The sequence below is a fragment of the Watersipora subatra genome, chromosome 6 (assembly GCF_963576615.1).
Source record: "Watersipora subatra chromosome 6, tzWatSuba1.1, whole genome shotgun sequence".
NCBI classification, from domain to species: domain Eukaryota; kingdom Metazoa; phylum Bryozoa; class Gymnolaemata; order Cheilostomatida; family Watersiporidae; genus Watersipora; species Watersipora subatra.
Window position 1 is genome coordinate 36688595 of NC_088713.1, and position 16957 is coordinate 36705551.

The 16957-nt window shown below is 32.0% G+C and overlaps 2 protein-coding genes across 4 annotated transcripts in view; both read right to left on the reverse strand.

The window, feature by feature from the left end:
* LOC137398578 (malignant fibrous histiocytoma-amplified sequence 1 homolog) overlaps nt 1–16957 on the reverse strand; it is a 17496-nt gene continuing 539 nt past the window's right edge. Inside the window, exons 2-10 of one of the 3 annotated variants that reach the window (XM_068084736.1) lie at nt 16593–16733; nt 6649–8334; nt 6485–6550; nt 4756–4955; nt 4416–4592; nt 3712–3931; nt 3192–3422; nt 1785–1897; nt 1–603 (exon numbers count right to left, since the gene is read on the reverse strand). In XM_068084736.1, the coding sequence (XP_067940837.1) occupies nt 481–603; nt 1785–1897; nt 3192–3422; nt 3712–3931; nt 4416–4592; nt 4756–4955; nt 6485–6550; nt 6649–8314 (2796 nt within the window). In that variant the 5' untranslated portion in view covers nt 8315–8334; nt 16593–16733 and the 3' untranslated portion in view covers nt 1–480. Of the gene's footprint in view, nt 604–1784; nt 1898–3191; nt 3423–3711; nt 3932–4415; nt 4593–4755; nt 4956–6484; nt 6551–6648; nt 8598–16592; nt 16734–16957 lie in introns of those variants that run through there. The other 2 variants (XM_068084734.1, XM_068084735.1) reach the window with 2 other exon arrangements.
* Nucleotides 8836–16957, reverse strand: part of LOC137398224 (uncharacterized) — a 20476-nt gene continuing 12354 nt past the window's right edge. Inside the window, exons 14-16 of the mRNA XM_068084330.1 lie at nt 16593–16733; nt 14039–14158; nt 8836–8926 (exon numbers count right to left, since the gene is read on the reverse strand). Of these exons, the coding sequence (XP_067940431.1) occupies nt 8836–8926; nt 14039–14158; nt 16593–16733 (352 nt within the window). The remainder of the gene's footprint in view (nt 8927–14038; nt 14159–16592; nt 16734–16957) is intronic.

A 16957-nucleotide genomic window follows, 5' to 3' on the forward strand; every position in this document is an offset into this window, starting at 1 on the left:
GTACAGAAAGCTTGTACAAGACTAAAATAGTGAACAAATTTTAAGGTAAAATCTACTGCATGGCATAGAACTGGTCCCAATTACTGTTGAGACACATGTAATACCAAAAGCCACACCCTGAGTATAATCATAACCTATGAACTGTTTGATTCAGATTGTATGAACTACTCAGAGCAATCTCGAATGTGATACCATCTGGTTCCTCAATAATAACTTAAAGGAATTCAGGTAAACCAGAAGAACACATTATATGTAATCTAATACAAATGTCTTTATATAATTATGTACCACAATGTAGGAATAAAATATATGAGAGTTTCTATGTTTGACAAGTCGTCCCTCAAAGCAGTGATATCAAAGGAGATAAAAAGAGGTGAATGACTTGTCACTACCTTAGAATTAGTTTTTCTATTGGTCAGTAAACACGACGGCTATCTATAAAGATGAAAACTGGTGAGGCAGCAAAGGATTAGCAGGTGATTATTCAGAGTCAGGTGGATTGTATCCAGGGAACAAGAAGAGATCCTTTTGAAGAGTGCAGCTCATATCTGGTTGTTGACCTTCTCCATGTTGTATGCTTCGCTTTCTCACTTTCTTCCTAATCTATTGTTACAGAAGACAGTGTCAGTTTACTCAGTTATACTAATTTTTAATAGTTCTATGAATATCTTTTTACAAAATATACAGCAGTTATTGACAGTTTTCAGTAATAGTATTTTGAACGCATCAGTTATAACCACTTTTCATATCATTAAAACAATCCAAAGTTAACCTTAAACCACCTCAAATGATGCAATTATTGTGTATTTCAGAAACTATTTGTCTCAACACGTAAGCTAATTCTCATTTATGTTTGAAGTTTCTTGAAGCATCTCAAGTAAATAAATACATGTTTACAGTTCTCCTTAAAATTGTATGATTATATGTTGTTTAAATAATATTAAACAATTATTTATTTATACATTTCTTTAAACTTTGAAATAATGGACCACAGTTAGAACTGTAGGAGCTGTAAAACTGTAGAAGCAAAAAAGGAAAACACTTTTTGTTTCAATTTGAAATAACTTTCAGAGGAATGTGGGCAAACATCTTTTTTTCCATTATTTCAGAAATCTCTGAAAAGTTCTAGCAGTCATCACAAGAAAGAAGGCTCTATTGTATTATTATAAAGTATGATAAAGTTCCAAACATATGTATACCGTAAACTATGGTACATAATGAATATTAACCTATTCCTACATATATCCCAACACTTTGAACTATCTTCTATATTGTATCTTTCAGTACTGTACTCCTGACAGAGTCCTGTTTTTCTCACTTCATTGAAAACAAGGAAATGAATTCAATAAAAAAGATTTCATACACTGAACTCATATATAACTAAACAAGTGTTTGAGCACTGGAGACTTAAAACATTCATTGACATGTCAGGTTATGGCTTCTGTTGATGCTCCACCAAACATGCCATTGTTACCCATCAACAACCCATGCCAAATTTTGTTACTGTGTATCTTTGTTAACTTCAATCAAGACAATTGCAACTATGTATTTCCTTAGCTGTGAAGAATACGTGATAAGAATAAAAACCTGAGCAAAGCACTTATTGCATCTCACCAAGGTTTTGTGTCTAGTTTGAATTGTGCTTGGCTTATAGTATTATTTTAGAAATGTTCTAATGTGACAGACATAGGCCTAATATTATTAACAAACAAATGTTAGATGACGAGATAGGCATCAAATCTACCTCGAACATCAAATTTCCATTATAAATAGTTTATTCTTACCTGTCTCTCAAACAGAGTCTTGAGGTCTCGATGGCAGGCATGTTTGGAAAGAGACTCAACAACAGCAGTAATAAACCAGGAACCATATCGATGATGTCTATATGCCATATGACCTGTCATATTTGAATAGAGTTTGAGTGTATAATAATAGTTGTGTAGGTAGACTGAGATCATTCTTAACTATTTGGGGGCCATTTTTTTGCACTACCGCAGAAACGTTTATGTGACCTGAGGGGAATTTTCATAGCTCTGTGAATTTGCAGGGGCCAAAACCCATCGAACTCACCAACTGGCAAAAGGACGTAATATTTTCTACAGAACATCTACCAACCTTACATATTTACTGTAAAAACATATTTAGATTGCTCACAAAGCAAATTCATTATAGCGGTAAAAGAAATAGACAACTGAAAAACAATACGTTTTTTGTTGTGATGTTTGGAAAAGTTTCTATATAATTATCGCATCTTTTAAAGCTTTGTAAGAGTGATATAAGTTTTATTATAGTATAAGGCTCTATAAAATATTAAAGAGAAAAACTATGTTGCTGGGTAGTTGCTGGCTGAACTCCCAAATTGAAAATATGACATCTTAAAAAAGTTAATGGTTTGAAACATTTTGTTTCTACTTGTGTCTATCTTGTTTCTACTAGCAACATTTACGTTTTTGTATCGTGACTTTGTCCATTGTGGTTACAATAGTATTTAGTTCAAATTCAAAACCATGGTTTGTTGGAGCACTCATCTTCATTCATTTGTGAAGGTTTTTGCAATTGACAATTATATTTTGTTCAATATAAACTTGTTTGTTAGTCAATCAACCTTCCGAGTTTTTTTACATTTTGTTGCGTTACAGGAGTCTGCAGTAACTTATTTTAGTGTTTTTAAACTGCTTGCATGCTATCATTCTATCTTAATAATTCTAACAGAAAAATAAAATGGCCAGCATTTACAAACTATAAGTTAGAGCTGAAACAACTGTTTTTTGCAGACTTTAGAAAGCACACGCCAAGTACAAAATAATTGTTTTTGTATTCAGCATCATCTGGTTTGCTGTAAGGTAACCCAAGTCAAATACCATAGGTCAAATTCTGTTGTTGAGGGGCTTTAATTGATATTTTGCTAGCTTTGGTTTGGAACAAGTAACAACAGAGCGTGAGCCAAAATAAAATGTGGTGTTTTAGTTGAAACTAATGCTGCAATGAGACACTTAGCTCAATGAATAATATGTCAGTCAACACTGTTGACTGACATAGATGTACTGAACATTAAATATGTACACTTTAAAATGCTCACTCAAAGTCAATACTTAGTTCATTCAAATATGCAATGAAGTAAAGTACTCACTTGCAAACATACTCTCCATCATTTTTTTTAATTAAAAAATGTAGTTAGAAGTCACACTAACCACGAAAACTGGCTTCCCATATTAGCAGGTCATCAGTGTCTAAGACTGCATGAGACCTCAGTGGGTGCATCCGAACTGAAGATGTGATTGACCTTGAAGGTGTTGGTAGAGTCGTGGCTGAGCAAAAAGGAACCTCATTTGTAGGCAAACCAGACACTGATGCCAGATAAGAACCTGAATGGGCTGATGAAGTGGCAGGTTGTGGGTCTGGAATCACTCTGTCTTGTAATCCTACAATACATAAAAAATTCATAATGGTAGAACTTGATAATATGGAACAGTGTAGAATTTATTATAGAAATTGATCCCTGAGTTTAATCACTGATGACAGGCTCATTATATTTAGTAATCAGTATTAAAAAAAGATAGAGTGGAAACAATTTGACATACAATATATAAAATTCCAAGTGTTTAGCATGAGCAGATGCTTGCTAATAGATGGTTGTTTCATGCTGACAGAGTAAAATAAAGTAATAACAGACTCGTTTTTACAAATAGGTATATAAACCAGATAACTCACCTCCGAGGCATGCCTGAATAATAACAAGTTTTGGTTTCCTGGCCATTACTGGAAAATTCTGAGCTGATAAGGCATTATTAATGTCTGTTCTCTGTACCATTGTTCCATCAGTTCCAGATATGCCTGTCTCAGAACCATGACTCATGATGACCAAAACAAACATCCCATAGTTTTCATCCGCCTGTCTCCCTGTCTCATTTCTGATAACTTCCAACATGTGCTGGAAGGCATGAAAGGGTTGAAAAGATTAGAAGATCAACAAAAATGCAACCAATGAAAAAATAAGGAAGAGGCAGTTAATGTTTTTTTTTATAAACTGATTATTGGCACTGATGCAAAACCAATACAACTCTTGGTCTAATTTTGAGACACCAATAAAGTATTGGAAGTTGCTGGCAACAATTTTTTAGCTTAACATGTGCTATTTTAACCTATTTTAACATTTTACATGATTTTTGTTTTTTGATAATATTAAACGCAGCATTAATAAAAGAATTATTCTAAATGTCAGACTTTTTAGCATTAAATTATGCTTTGATATCTGAGTATTATAAATGTTGATAATAAAAGTCAAAATATAAGATTACTTTTACAAAACAATTTTTTAAACATCGGTTTATGTTCACCAAGTTTGAATACATTTTATAATAATATATTTCCTTAGAATGATGGCTAAAATAGCATAAGCAGATTTTACTACAAACCTGACCAGAGAGATTTTCCTCACTAAAGCAAAAAAATCCGAGTTGATGAAACAGAAACAAGATTCTCTGACCATCCAAAGCAGAACCTTCCCTGGTATCTGAAGTTCCATCAGGATATGTGAAGGTAATGTTGTTAATAAGAAGGCAACGTCCTCTCATGGTGCTCATTCTGTAAACCTGTGTTAGCAAAAGGCGCCAAAAGAACCCATAACAAGAAATGTTAGTGACAAGTTCAGTTGACATGAACTTGGTTACAGCTCATTTTATCTACATGGAATGACCTTTTCATTACTTAGCAGATATTGAACTCGTAACTAGTTTACATGCTAAGCAGGCTCACCTCATCCGAGTGAAAGAGATCTTTGACAGAAGATTTGTCACAGATTTTAACTGTCAGTTCATCGGAAGCATGGTCTAATATCTCCAGCGTGTCAGAGAGCTCGCTGTCACTTGATTCATCATCTTGTTGTTGCGGTTGAACAGGAATTGTATGCCGTTCTGTAGCTAGCCGCGAAACAGAAGGTACAGGATGCGCTGTGGCTGTAAAATTATGTTTGTAATATGTTATTTTTTATATCATTTGAATTAAAAGATTATACCACTTACATCATTTGATTAAGTTGAATAAAATATTCGTTACAATAAGATTATTTCTACATAATTCTTTAATGTGCTAATTTTTTGATTAGCTAATACAAAGCTGTGTCATGCTTATACTGAAGCAGCATAACAAACTTTAGTAAATTTGTCAATATTTATGCGAACATTGAAAAGCAACTAACTCACAGTTGATTTTGATAAAGATTTTTCAAAGGTATTAGAAACAATAGTAAACTGTCACGCACATTGAAATATAAATAAAAAAATGTTTCTCATTTAGTGTACTTTTCTCTCAAGGATGGGACAGTCTCAAAAAACAGGCACCATGTGCACACCTAGATTTGGAATTGGACCCATAGCCCATTTTCCTAAAGTTTTAACAAATGACTCATAGCCCACCAACCATTATTTCACAATTAAACCTTTTTGCTTTACTTGTTTTATAGTCACCATAACATACTGGTTTGCACCCTTATCACTGCATTTACAGAAGAGGCTACACAAACGGGCTTGCCACTGCCAGTAAAAGGTGAGTAGAAATACACAAATAAGATTTTCTTTACGCCATGAGCAATTTGCCAAATCAGCAAATCAGCTTCGTAAACATAAATCTATGCCCTTTTTAATACGGGGGCGTTATTTGCTCTCGCACAAAGTTCCTTAGTTTTTCTGCTATCACCCTGTCAGAAACTGCCGTCATCGTTGGTAGTAGCGATGAAAATTTAATATCTCTATTTAAATTGATTTCCACAGGTAGCTATTATGGATTGCATAAATTATTATGATCAAGTTCTACATTCTAACAAGCCTTACTAACGGACCCCATGGACCCATACTACGTTTATGCATCTAGTTTACTGAAATATATCCATAACGCGTTAGCCTGATGACCTAGATAATATACCCTTAGGACGTGAAATTTGGTGTGAACATGGTGCCTGTTTTAAAGATACATAATGTTTTAGGATACTTTTCATAAACTGTTACTGTAAAACATTATAGTTATAGATGGTTTTATAGTCACTAGTTTTCAAACAACAACAGGAGATTTAAAACTTGCAAATCTACACGAAAATGACTAAAATTTAGGCTTAATTATTATATTCACTTATCATTATGTTCAAAATACCAGCAATCTTAACTCGTTAGCTATCAGCTAACGAGTTAGTCAGCTATCCTTAACCTTTAACAATTATCTACTGGCAATGTTATTATTGAAGGCTTGAATATTTAAGTGGCTAGTAAACTATTAACGTTATAAGGACATCTATCAAAAGTTCTGACAAGTCACTGAGAGTCAATGTCACATAGCCATTTAATGTGTTGTTAAATTGTCTCAAATATTGTTTAGCCTCAACTGAACTATTAATTTTGCTAGATCAAAGGGAACTAGTAGTTTATTAGACCTTTAAACCCTGCCAACTATTGTATAATAATTGCAAGAAAAATAGTTCCAAGAGCACACTTACCTGCTGGTGTCACATTGGCCAGATATTCCTTTATAATGCGTCTTTTTTCTTCATTGAGCTCATGACCTACATACAGTTCATTATAACATTAATAAGTCATACTCAACCTATTAGTACAGATTAAAGTATTATAGTGGACAAAATTTGTTAACTTCATAACTCACAAGGTCTCATGAGAGCTGATGGTACATTTTGCTCCTCATTCTTTTCACAAACTAACTTCAGCACTCCAGAATAGTGTTTCACTGTCAGCGTATCACCCTCTGGACAGAACCAATCTGGATTGACAAAATCCTCAGGCTTTGTCTCTCTCAACAATAGGCAATGACCACAGAAAACGCGAATATCTGGTTGACTTGCAGGCCAAACAGTTGAAAGAAGTTTCAAGATGCTTCTAGTTGCTTCTCCAAGTTGTTCCCAAAGACCTCCAAAATCAACTTCATCAGAGGCAACTTGCAAGGTAGCTTTTTGCCGACGGACATCATGAACTAAATGTAGTTTCAACCCATTATGGTTTACTATTGCTCCATTCGCCATGACTTTCTGAGTGTTTATGTCATTTGAGAGTTTATTTAGTACAGCTACTGTCATCAATTGAAACCCATATTTGGGAAGTGGAAGTCCTCTCATTTCGATAATGAGCCGTAACTGAATCCTTTTCTCTTTTTTCCATGTCTCTCCTATGCTTTCCTTTGCAAAGTATGGTATTGCATATCCGTTTATCTTCTTTTCAGCATTCAATATAATGGGACCTTGTACAATCCAAAATATTTTTAACAGCTCAATGGCAATTTTAGGTTGAAACTTTGATTCACTTTTGAGGAGATTGTTTAATAGTGCCTCATCAAGGATGCCATTTCGAGTGAAGTTTTTGACAAACTGTTGATACAAAGCATAACTGATAGGTCTCCCTTTAAAATCAAATTCATGAAAATTCTGAGCTCTTTCTTTCCAAAGACGGTCTGACTGGTGATGAAAGAGAATTGAAAACATTTCAGTCACTGCTGGGATGTCACGGAATATGTAACTTTTTAAAGACTCTACTGACTGAAACCACAGAACATCTCCTATGTTATGCAAATAGCGCAAAATATGCAATGACCTCTCTCCATGATATCTAGCATGAATTTCTGACAGTTCAACAACAGGTTTTTCCAAACTATTTTCAACAAAGTCGCACATTTCATACCATTTCTGCGGTAAAGAAACCTTGTGTTTCGTGCAGCGCTCATCCAGAGTTTTTCTAAGAGCTTCTATTTCATGTGTGTCTTTGCCAAACACAAATGTATTCTGCTCACTGAATATGTCAGAGCCCTTGTTTGACAAAAATTTGATTTCATGAAGAACCTGCTTCTTTGCTCTACTTGGTAGCTGCTCAACCTCCAACATTTCATCTCGGAGTTGCTTAGAATAAGTGAACAGACACTCTTTGTAACTCTGTAGCTCTGAATCTGAAACTTTATCAGAGTGAGTGAGAACTAAAAGTGGAGACTCTACTAACGAGGGACATGCAAGATAGATGTGAGACAACCACTGCCAGCAAAGTTCTTTGGCTGCTGCTTTTTCTCCCTCTTTTTCAGCCAAAGATTTAAATGTATTCAAATTAACCACGATCAATGGAATATTGCGTTCCTTTAGAATGTACCGATAGGTAATATGATATACTTCATGTCCTCCGTGGTCAATCATTTTGGCGTAGGAATTGTCTAGCTGTACTCCTTCTATTTGAAATACTTTTGTTGCTTCATCTAGCATGTTGGTCTCGGAGCGGTTTGTGAGTTCACGACTTTTTGACTGCAGAGATCTAGTCAGGCTTGTTTTCCCTGACATCGAGTGGCCAACTACCAAAACTGGAACAATTGTTAGTTCAACCTCTTGTTCTGATGCAAGGTCTTTAAAAAATGATGTAATTGCTGATAAATTTTGCTGACAAACACCATAAGGAGGAGAAACTAGATTAAAGCAGCGATCACAATTCAGATCGGTGAGATGTTCGAGACTTAAAATCTTTTCATCAATCTTGGTCAAGTTTTGGTTGCCAGAGATGTTTAGTGTTTGCAAGTTCTGCATTTTAAATACACAAGATGGAAGCTCTGCTAGCTTGTTTTCACTGCAGTTTAACTCCTCCAAATGGTCACAATTTCTCAGGCTGCAATTAAACACAAATGCCAAATAAAAATTACCATTCTTTGTGTTCAATCTGACTGTGGAAAATTGTAACTTGTTTGTTAAATAGAAAAACTTCCTTTCTATATGTACACGTATATGTATGTGTCTATATATATATATTTCTCAAAGTATGTCGTCGTATGTCGTGCGTCGTATATATGTCGGTTTTCTGGCTATAAATCTTAAAATCTTGGTTTACCGCAATCTGATGGATATGAACTCACGACGACTTTCTCATCAACGAGGGTTACATCCGAATGCTCTACCACTGAGCTATAACACCATAGCAATCTTTTAGGTTTCATATAAAATGTACAGTCTGCGCTTGCTAATTATTTTAGCCTTAGGTTTTTTACCAAAGATTTTGAAATTTTTTGCCTCGGAGCTTGAACATAAATTCGGTTCTCGACTATACTGGAGCATGCGCATTGCAATTAGCAAAGCTCCAGAAACTCTTGGAAACAGATAAGCATTTTACGCTTCGTAAATTCTTTACAAAAAGAGAGAAACCATGTGGGATGACGCCTTCTCAAACGAAGAAATTTGCTAGGGAGTTAACCTTTCAAATCGAGTTACCCTAAATTGTCTTGGAGAACGAGTCTCTTTTGAAGATGTAAAGTAAACAGGATATTGCTGTTTATATTTTTTTTTCTATGATTTTGGATGTAACTATCTGTTGTATATTTTTTAGTTTTGTATTTTAACCTTTAATGCTTGGATGTTTTAAAAGCCAAACGAACGAAATGCTTACTTTTGCTTTCTTTTTCCATCATCATAAATATAAAACATTTTAATAAAATTAAACATGATCTATATATACCCGTTTCTATTTATAGTATGCAGTACACAGTACATCTTATGGTGTAAAGTGTTGAAAACATACTTTACCGAAGTATATCCCCAAATTTACCCAAGTTTTCCCTCATCTTGGAATGGATTAAAATCTACATAATTTTATTTTAATGAGAAAAATTGTTTCGGATCTCGAAAAACTTGGTTAGCAACGCTAGAACAACCTAACACATAACATAACCTAACAGGTAACACATAACAACTTTTTGAAATGATATGTTCGATAACCGAGGTTCCACTGTACGTTACAAAAAGCTATACGTCACTGAAAGTTGTGAACTTTTAAATTTACAGTGGTTTGAAAGCACAGTTGTTTTTATTTTGTTAAATGTTATTCATTTTGTTAATTATCGTTTATTTTGATAGTGATATAGTATAGTAACAAGGGCTATTTCTTTTCCTCAACTGCCAAATGCTTCGTTCGTTAAATGCACGTTTCAAAAGATTTTCTATCAAGGCTCACTTTGTGTATTAGCTTACACATCTTTCCTTCAAAACCTAAACAATTAGTAATTCATAATTATTTACACAATTTGCAATCATTTGTATGATTAATGTAAGTTTATCTGTAAGATTTATTGTTAGTATCAGTTATTCTTCACTCTCTTATATTTATATACATTTACATACTTTGAGAAATATATATATAGATATAGAAGATATATGAATTTAAATTATCTTATTACATTTATACATTTATAAACTTTGTATAACTTTTGAAGTTTATAATATAAGTTTTTACAGTTTCTTACGTCATCATTTTTATTGCAACTTGCATTTTTTAAACATAATTTGAGTTTAATATCTGTTTGAAGTTTAACCATTATTTATTGTCCTAGCACTGTTACCTATTATTACTTAGTTTCCAACCTTTATTAGTAATATTAAATTTCATTCAACAATTTTTGGCAGACATTGTTCTAGTAAAATTTCATCCACAAAATACTACCATATTCTGTCATTTTTTTATTGATCTGTTAAATACATGTATTCTCAGAAGTTACACATTGTCTAATACCTTCAAAGAAAAGAACCTGCTCTGCACAAAATCATTCCCTCATGATATAAAGTTTGAAAGTTACAGTTTGACAAAGTTTGAAAACTTTTACAGTTGTTTTTATTTTCTCTCTTAATTTATTTCAACTACAAAAAAAACACTTCTCTAACGATATGTAGTTTGAAAGTTAGAATAGTAAATGTTCTTATCTGTTAAGGACAAATCAATATTCTGTCCAAAGACTTTATTACCCAGGCAACGCCGGGTGGTACAGCTAGTACATAATATGTACATGTATATGTGTCAATTGTTATCTTGACACAGCTAAAGTATTTTAATTCAATTGTATTAAATAACAAGTTCTTTTTACATCATCCTTGCCTTATTAATGCAATAAAACTACAGTCAACAGCGGTTAATGCCAAATCCATGCTGCAACAATTCTTCTAAAGAAATATTGCTTAGGATCGAAATCTTCCAATCAAAGTTTAGCTCAGTTGTTTCATGTTATTCACAACATGGCTTGATGATTAATCTTACAAACGACACTAATCAAGGAAACCTCTTTTTTTCAGCTACATATCAATATTTTAGAAATTGACTAGATGCTATATAAAGTTTGGTACTGCATTCACAGAAGTTTTAAAGTTTTGATATTGCAAAATTTATTATGGAAAAGAAACACTTATTTGTATTTATTATTTGTATATCATACAAACATTTGTTTGTATAACTAAGGTTACAAACAGATAACTTAACAATTCTTATAAATCCTTACAGATAAACCAAACTAATCGAATGAAAGTGCAACAACGGTGTTATTCATCGAAGCCCTTTGCTAAACTATTTAAAAAGCAAACACTGACTGATTGACATTGACTGACACATTGACTGGTCAGGTGGGTATTAATGTTTGATAAAAAATTGTTTTTTCTGGTAAATCAAATGTTAGTGAGACAGTGAGCAAACTATTAATTTAAATAAATTTGTCAAGAGAACTAAGACGATATGTTGAGATTTTATACTTCAATTAAATAGAAATGCTCAGCTTATAGTGCTATTATCCATAACTACATGTGATGTCATATGAACTGAGGTTACTATGTATTTCCTCTATAGTCTGATTGCTGTTGCTAATTAAAATTATTAGTAGTTATTTAAGATATGAGCATTTTATTGGGTGTATTGGGGAATAAATATAATACTTCATATGAATTTCTTTCTTTAAGTTTAATGCAAAACTTTGGCGGTTTTGAATTTAATACTTGATTTAGTAAAGATCTTGAAGTTAGATAGTTATATAATCAAGTTATTAAAAATATTACAATTGTTCTGATAAAATTTGACAAATGTAACAAAAGTATTAAATAGGTTTTTAACAGACACATTTGCCAATTTTGAACCATTATTTTTTGTGAATCAACCACTGTGTAATAATTTTGCTGGTTTAAAATACATTTTTGGTGACTAGCATGTTGCATTTTTCAACTCAATTAAGAATTATGAGTTTATTTGAAAGCTAAAAATAGTATACATGTGCAAGCGCATAACAAGCCCGTGTAGTCTTATAAGAAAATAACTTGCATCAGCTCTCTTCAAAAGCATTCGGTAATGCGCTGCATGATGCAAGCCAGCCTCAACTGCCAATGTGATCATCTCAACAAAAACATACCATTTAGTTAATTGAATGAATTTCTTAGCAACAACAAAAATTTAATTCAAAAAATTGGTGTAAGTAAAAAATAAGGCATTATTTAAGGACAGAAATGATTAAACCAGTCACAATGACATCCTATAATAACCTGTAGATGTAGTCAATCTTTCACCTTATACTAAGTCTACAACACAGTGTTTGCTATACAATTAACATTAGTTTATGAGATTTTAGCAAGGTTTTTTGGGCAAGCATAAGGGAGGATTGAAAAAGGAAAGTTGACAATTCAAAAACCTGCAAAACTTAAATCAACAGAAGATGTTGAAAAGCTAAAAACAACATTGTCATTTGTTTGACCAATTCAAAGTATTACAATACACCATGCATGAGCATTTTGAACAACCACAGTATTTCCATATTTAATTTCAATTGAACAGTTTACATTTTCAACTTTTCACTAAGTCTGATTTCATTACAAAGATTAAATTTTTTCTCACTTTTTAGTGTATAAAATAATGAGGTTGTGATCTTTTAGACAAAACGCAACTTTTTGTAATAATTTGCAAGTAGATTCAAAGCTGACAACTCAACTACTACACAATATTTTATGTACTCAGCAGTGTTTCAGACAAATAAGCAATCAGCTGGCAGAACTAATTTTACTTGAGTAAACTTTCGTTGAATGAAAACTACAGTTATTCAAAACAAACTGAAGATACTTGTTGAATTAAACAAATTAATAACAAGCCCATTATGTGTACCAACCAAATCATGTTACAATGATTTGTTGCTTTTGTATAGAATTATCATAGAATTAATCTTTATAGTGATTGTTGACAATTTAGTTTCAGTAACCACAGAAGTTTTGTAAATCAAGTGACTTTAGTTGCTAGTTATGGCTAAGCTTTTTCTTGATAATTTGGAGTGAAATATATTTCCATACATTTCCTACTGGCTAGATTTTGCTAATTCACAAGACAACACTGTTGATGACAGATAAGAACTTAAAGTTTGCAGCAAAAACTTGCTTGTAACAAGCTAGTAAAGATCATGATAAAATGAACAATCACTAAAAATGTCATCGCTATTACTATTTGGTCGAATATTTATGAACTAAAGGTTTTTTATGAGTTCATCTACCAAAGTAAAACTTTCTGCCACAGAAAATATCACTGGCTTTCTTATTTGCTAGCTGTTCTATTTGTTTTGTTAATACACACAAGCCCAAAAACTTCTTCATTGTTTTACAAGCAGAAACTGAAGTTTTATAATTCTCTGATATTTTTGACAGTTTTTTTCAAACATTTCACTTTAATAAAAATAACAGCAAAAACATTTTTTGAGAACCATCAGAAGTAAATGGCAATTAAATATTGTAACAATGCTCCTAAAATGTTGTTGAGCAAATTATTATTTGCCAAACTCAGCTTACATTTTTCATGATGCTTTCTTATGTGTTTGGTGGTGTTTTAGACAAATTAACAACAAGTTGGCACAACTGATGAGTTTTTAGTAAAGTCCTTTCAAATAGAAACAACAGTTTTGTGAAAAAAATTAAGGTTTTTTTTAATGAAACAAACTTATTGGTGAATTGGTTTTTGATTTTGTGTTTTGTTTCAAAATCATCACTCACCAGATAATTTTGTGTTTGTTTTTACTAACATAAGCTGTCTAGACACTTTCTACAGAGTGGATGCAGCTAATCCACAAAATTTACTTGAAAAGTGTCAACAAATAAGAACTTAGAATTATCAGCATAAACATGTTTGTAGCAAATCCTAAAAGTCAGTAAGCATTATAAAAGTACCAGCAATCATTACAAACCTTTCACTGTTGATATAAAGATAGATAGATGCATTATCAGTCTTCAGCTGTTACTCACCTTTCTGCTGAATATGGTTGATCAAGTTCCTCGAGCGGCTCCCCATAATTTGATGGGTTCAATAGTGAAAACTCTCTGTTGGAGAGGTCAAGATATTCTAGTTGAGTAAGCTTTGAGAGGCTACAATGCATAAATAAGGGCAAAAACTAAGACATATTAAAACTACAGAAAACAGTTGGGTATGGTGATTGTTGGACACAAAAATAGCAATGAAATGCATTTCACTTCAATTAGGTTTATTTATCAGTTACCAAAATAAAACTAAATCATTTTCTGTTAGAGCCTAAAGCGGTTTGTGGCAGTTGAAAATTGCAACAATTTTTCAAAAATAATGTTTATTAGGAACAAATAAATTCTTGCAAAATTCAGCTTAATTTTCTCATGAAACTTTTTTAGTCACAAAATACTTATCATAAACATAGCAAATGATGTAGAAATGTCTGCTATCCATAACCATATTTAATGCCATATAAACGTAGGTTACTATGTAGTTTTTTGTTGGTCAGATTCATTGTTGATATTTGAAAATACTATGGCACCTTTTAAATATAAACATTTCGTTGGATGTAATTGATGAGTAAACTTAATTTTTAATATAAACCTCTGCCAAGAGAAATAAGAAAAAACCATGTCCAGTAGTTTTAACATTTTATTAACTAAATTATCATTGGGTAGTTATATAGGTACATTAAATAATTGTAAATATTTTCTCATAATAGTTACACAACAACAACAACAGCAACAACTGTCATTAAATTGTTGTTAAAACGATGGTATTGTCATCTGTGAACTTTAATTTTTGTGTGAACAAATCATTGTGAAATAGGTTCGCTGCTCTTAAAAAGTTATTTTTGGCCACTACTATGTTTCAAGTACCATAAATCTGCTATTTGAGCACGACCTTCATTTGAATGCCACATTTATTAAAGCGCCTCTAAAGGTGATCAGTCGAAAAATACAACCCGAACCTTAATTAGATCAACAATTCAATTAATAGAACAACAATTCTAATTAAATGCCATTATAACAAGTTTTAGATGTTTCAATAAATAATAAACAGATTTATATAAAAATCTTATTTACAATAAACAAATTAATATTTATATATTAATTTATAAATATGAATAAAATATATATAAGTTGTACAAGTTTATTTATAATTGAATAAATGAATTTTAGCTAACAACAAGTTTTATTAATTTTGATTTAATTTAAAATTTTGTGGAAACTTAAGAGATAGTATAACATATGTAGGCTACAACTGAAATGCAATACTATAAAATTCAGTAAAAAAACCTATTGTATCAATTTTTTTCTTTTTTATACCTTGCTGCATAGTACAAACTAAAGCCAACTGCTCTATAAAACCATGTTTCCAATATATACAAGTTAGTTCTTTGACTAAATTTTCTGCCACCAGCAGGAGTTTAGTTTTAGATGAATAGTGTGAGAAAAAACTGTGGGGTTGAGTAAGGACAAACATAATGAAACTAACTGCACTGAGATCATAAATAATAAATAAGATAATAAACATAATTTTATTAATTTTTCAAATAATAAAAGGCCTGCAACACAGTGTTTAGAACAAAATTAGTATTATTTTATTAAGCCTGTATAGCAGAGGATTAAAGAGAAACAGACTAAATTGACAACTAGAGAACTTTGGTCTAACTTACTTTGTCAGAAATGATGAAAGTGCAGAAAAAAACTTTGAATGTCGGTAAAACATTTGGTAAAACTTGTGAAGTAAGAAGTAATAGGTAGGTGATGCTAACGATTAAGATCTTATACATGTTGGTATTTTACCGTTTATTGTTTATATTTTTGTTTTCTCACAAAATATGAATTTATCTAACTATTTTACATTTATTTCCAAAACTCAGGTGTAACTGTACAAAATCAAACCACTGTTATTCCTTAGCAAAGATGCAGAATTCTTTCTCGCAAAATGCCATTTTATTCAGGAATGGCAACTAAATGATTCCATCATCACTTAGGCACTTGCTAGTTTTTTGGAGAAAGTTGAAACTTTGCCTGCATACTGATGTTATATCAGTCAATGCTTGCCAAATAAAAGTTTCCGTTTTACAGAAAAGTTAAAGTTATTTTCCAAATGAAACAGGTTTGTTAACAATCTTTTTTTTGTTTCAGCAAACAGTCTCGAACAGTTTTTTTTCTTTTTTTACATCATAATCATCTATAGTGATTAGTGAAATTTGTTTACAGTAGCTGCTGTAGTTTACTACGCCACCTTATTTTAGTTGCTGGTAACAATTAAATTTTTATATAATGCTTATACTATCAAGACATATTGTTTTGTGACAAGTCTGAGTGAAATATATTTTCATAAAATTTTTCCAGGCTAAAATCTAGTAGTTCACAAAACAACCCTTACAAATATTCCATCAAATAAACCTTGAAAGATTAGCATCAGAAACATTTTTGTAACAAAGCAGTAAAAGTCAGTAAGCATAATAAAATGAACAATCATTAAATCTTTTATTGTTGGCCTGAGGATAACAGGGAGAATTTTCAGTTTGTAGACACTACTCACCTTTCAGGTAGAGATGTTAGCTTGCAATCCCGAAGACGCAGATTTCTCAAACTGCCAAGACCGGCAAACACATCTGGTAGACCGCCAGAAAAATAATTTTCAGAAAGGCAAAGATCTTCTAGTTGAGTCAGCTTTGAGAAGCTGTGAATCATATGCAATTGCAAAAACTTAGAAATATGAAACCTTCCAAAAAACATTTTAGCATGATGATTGTTGGAGCCAAAGAGTAGCAATAAGCTGTGATCCACTCTAACTATAGACATGTACATGTATATGTAAAGAGATATACATGTGTTTAAAGATAAATATGAAACATCATAAGTATCTCAATGTATACAATCAATGTTTCTATTTTTTTTCAAAAA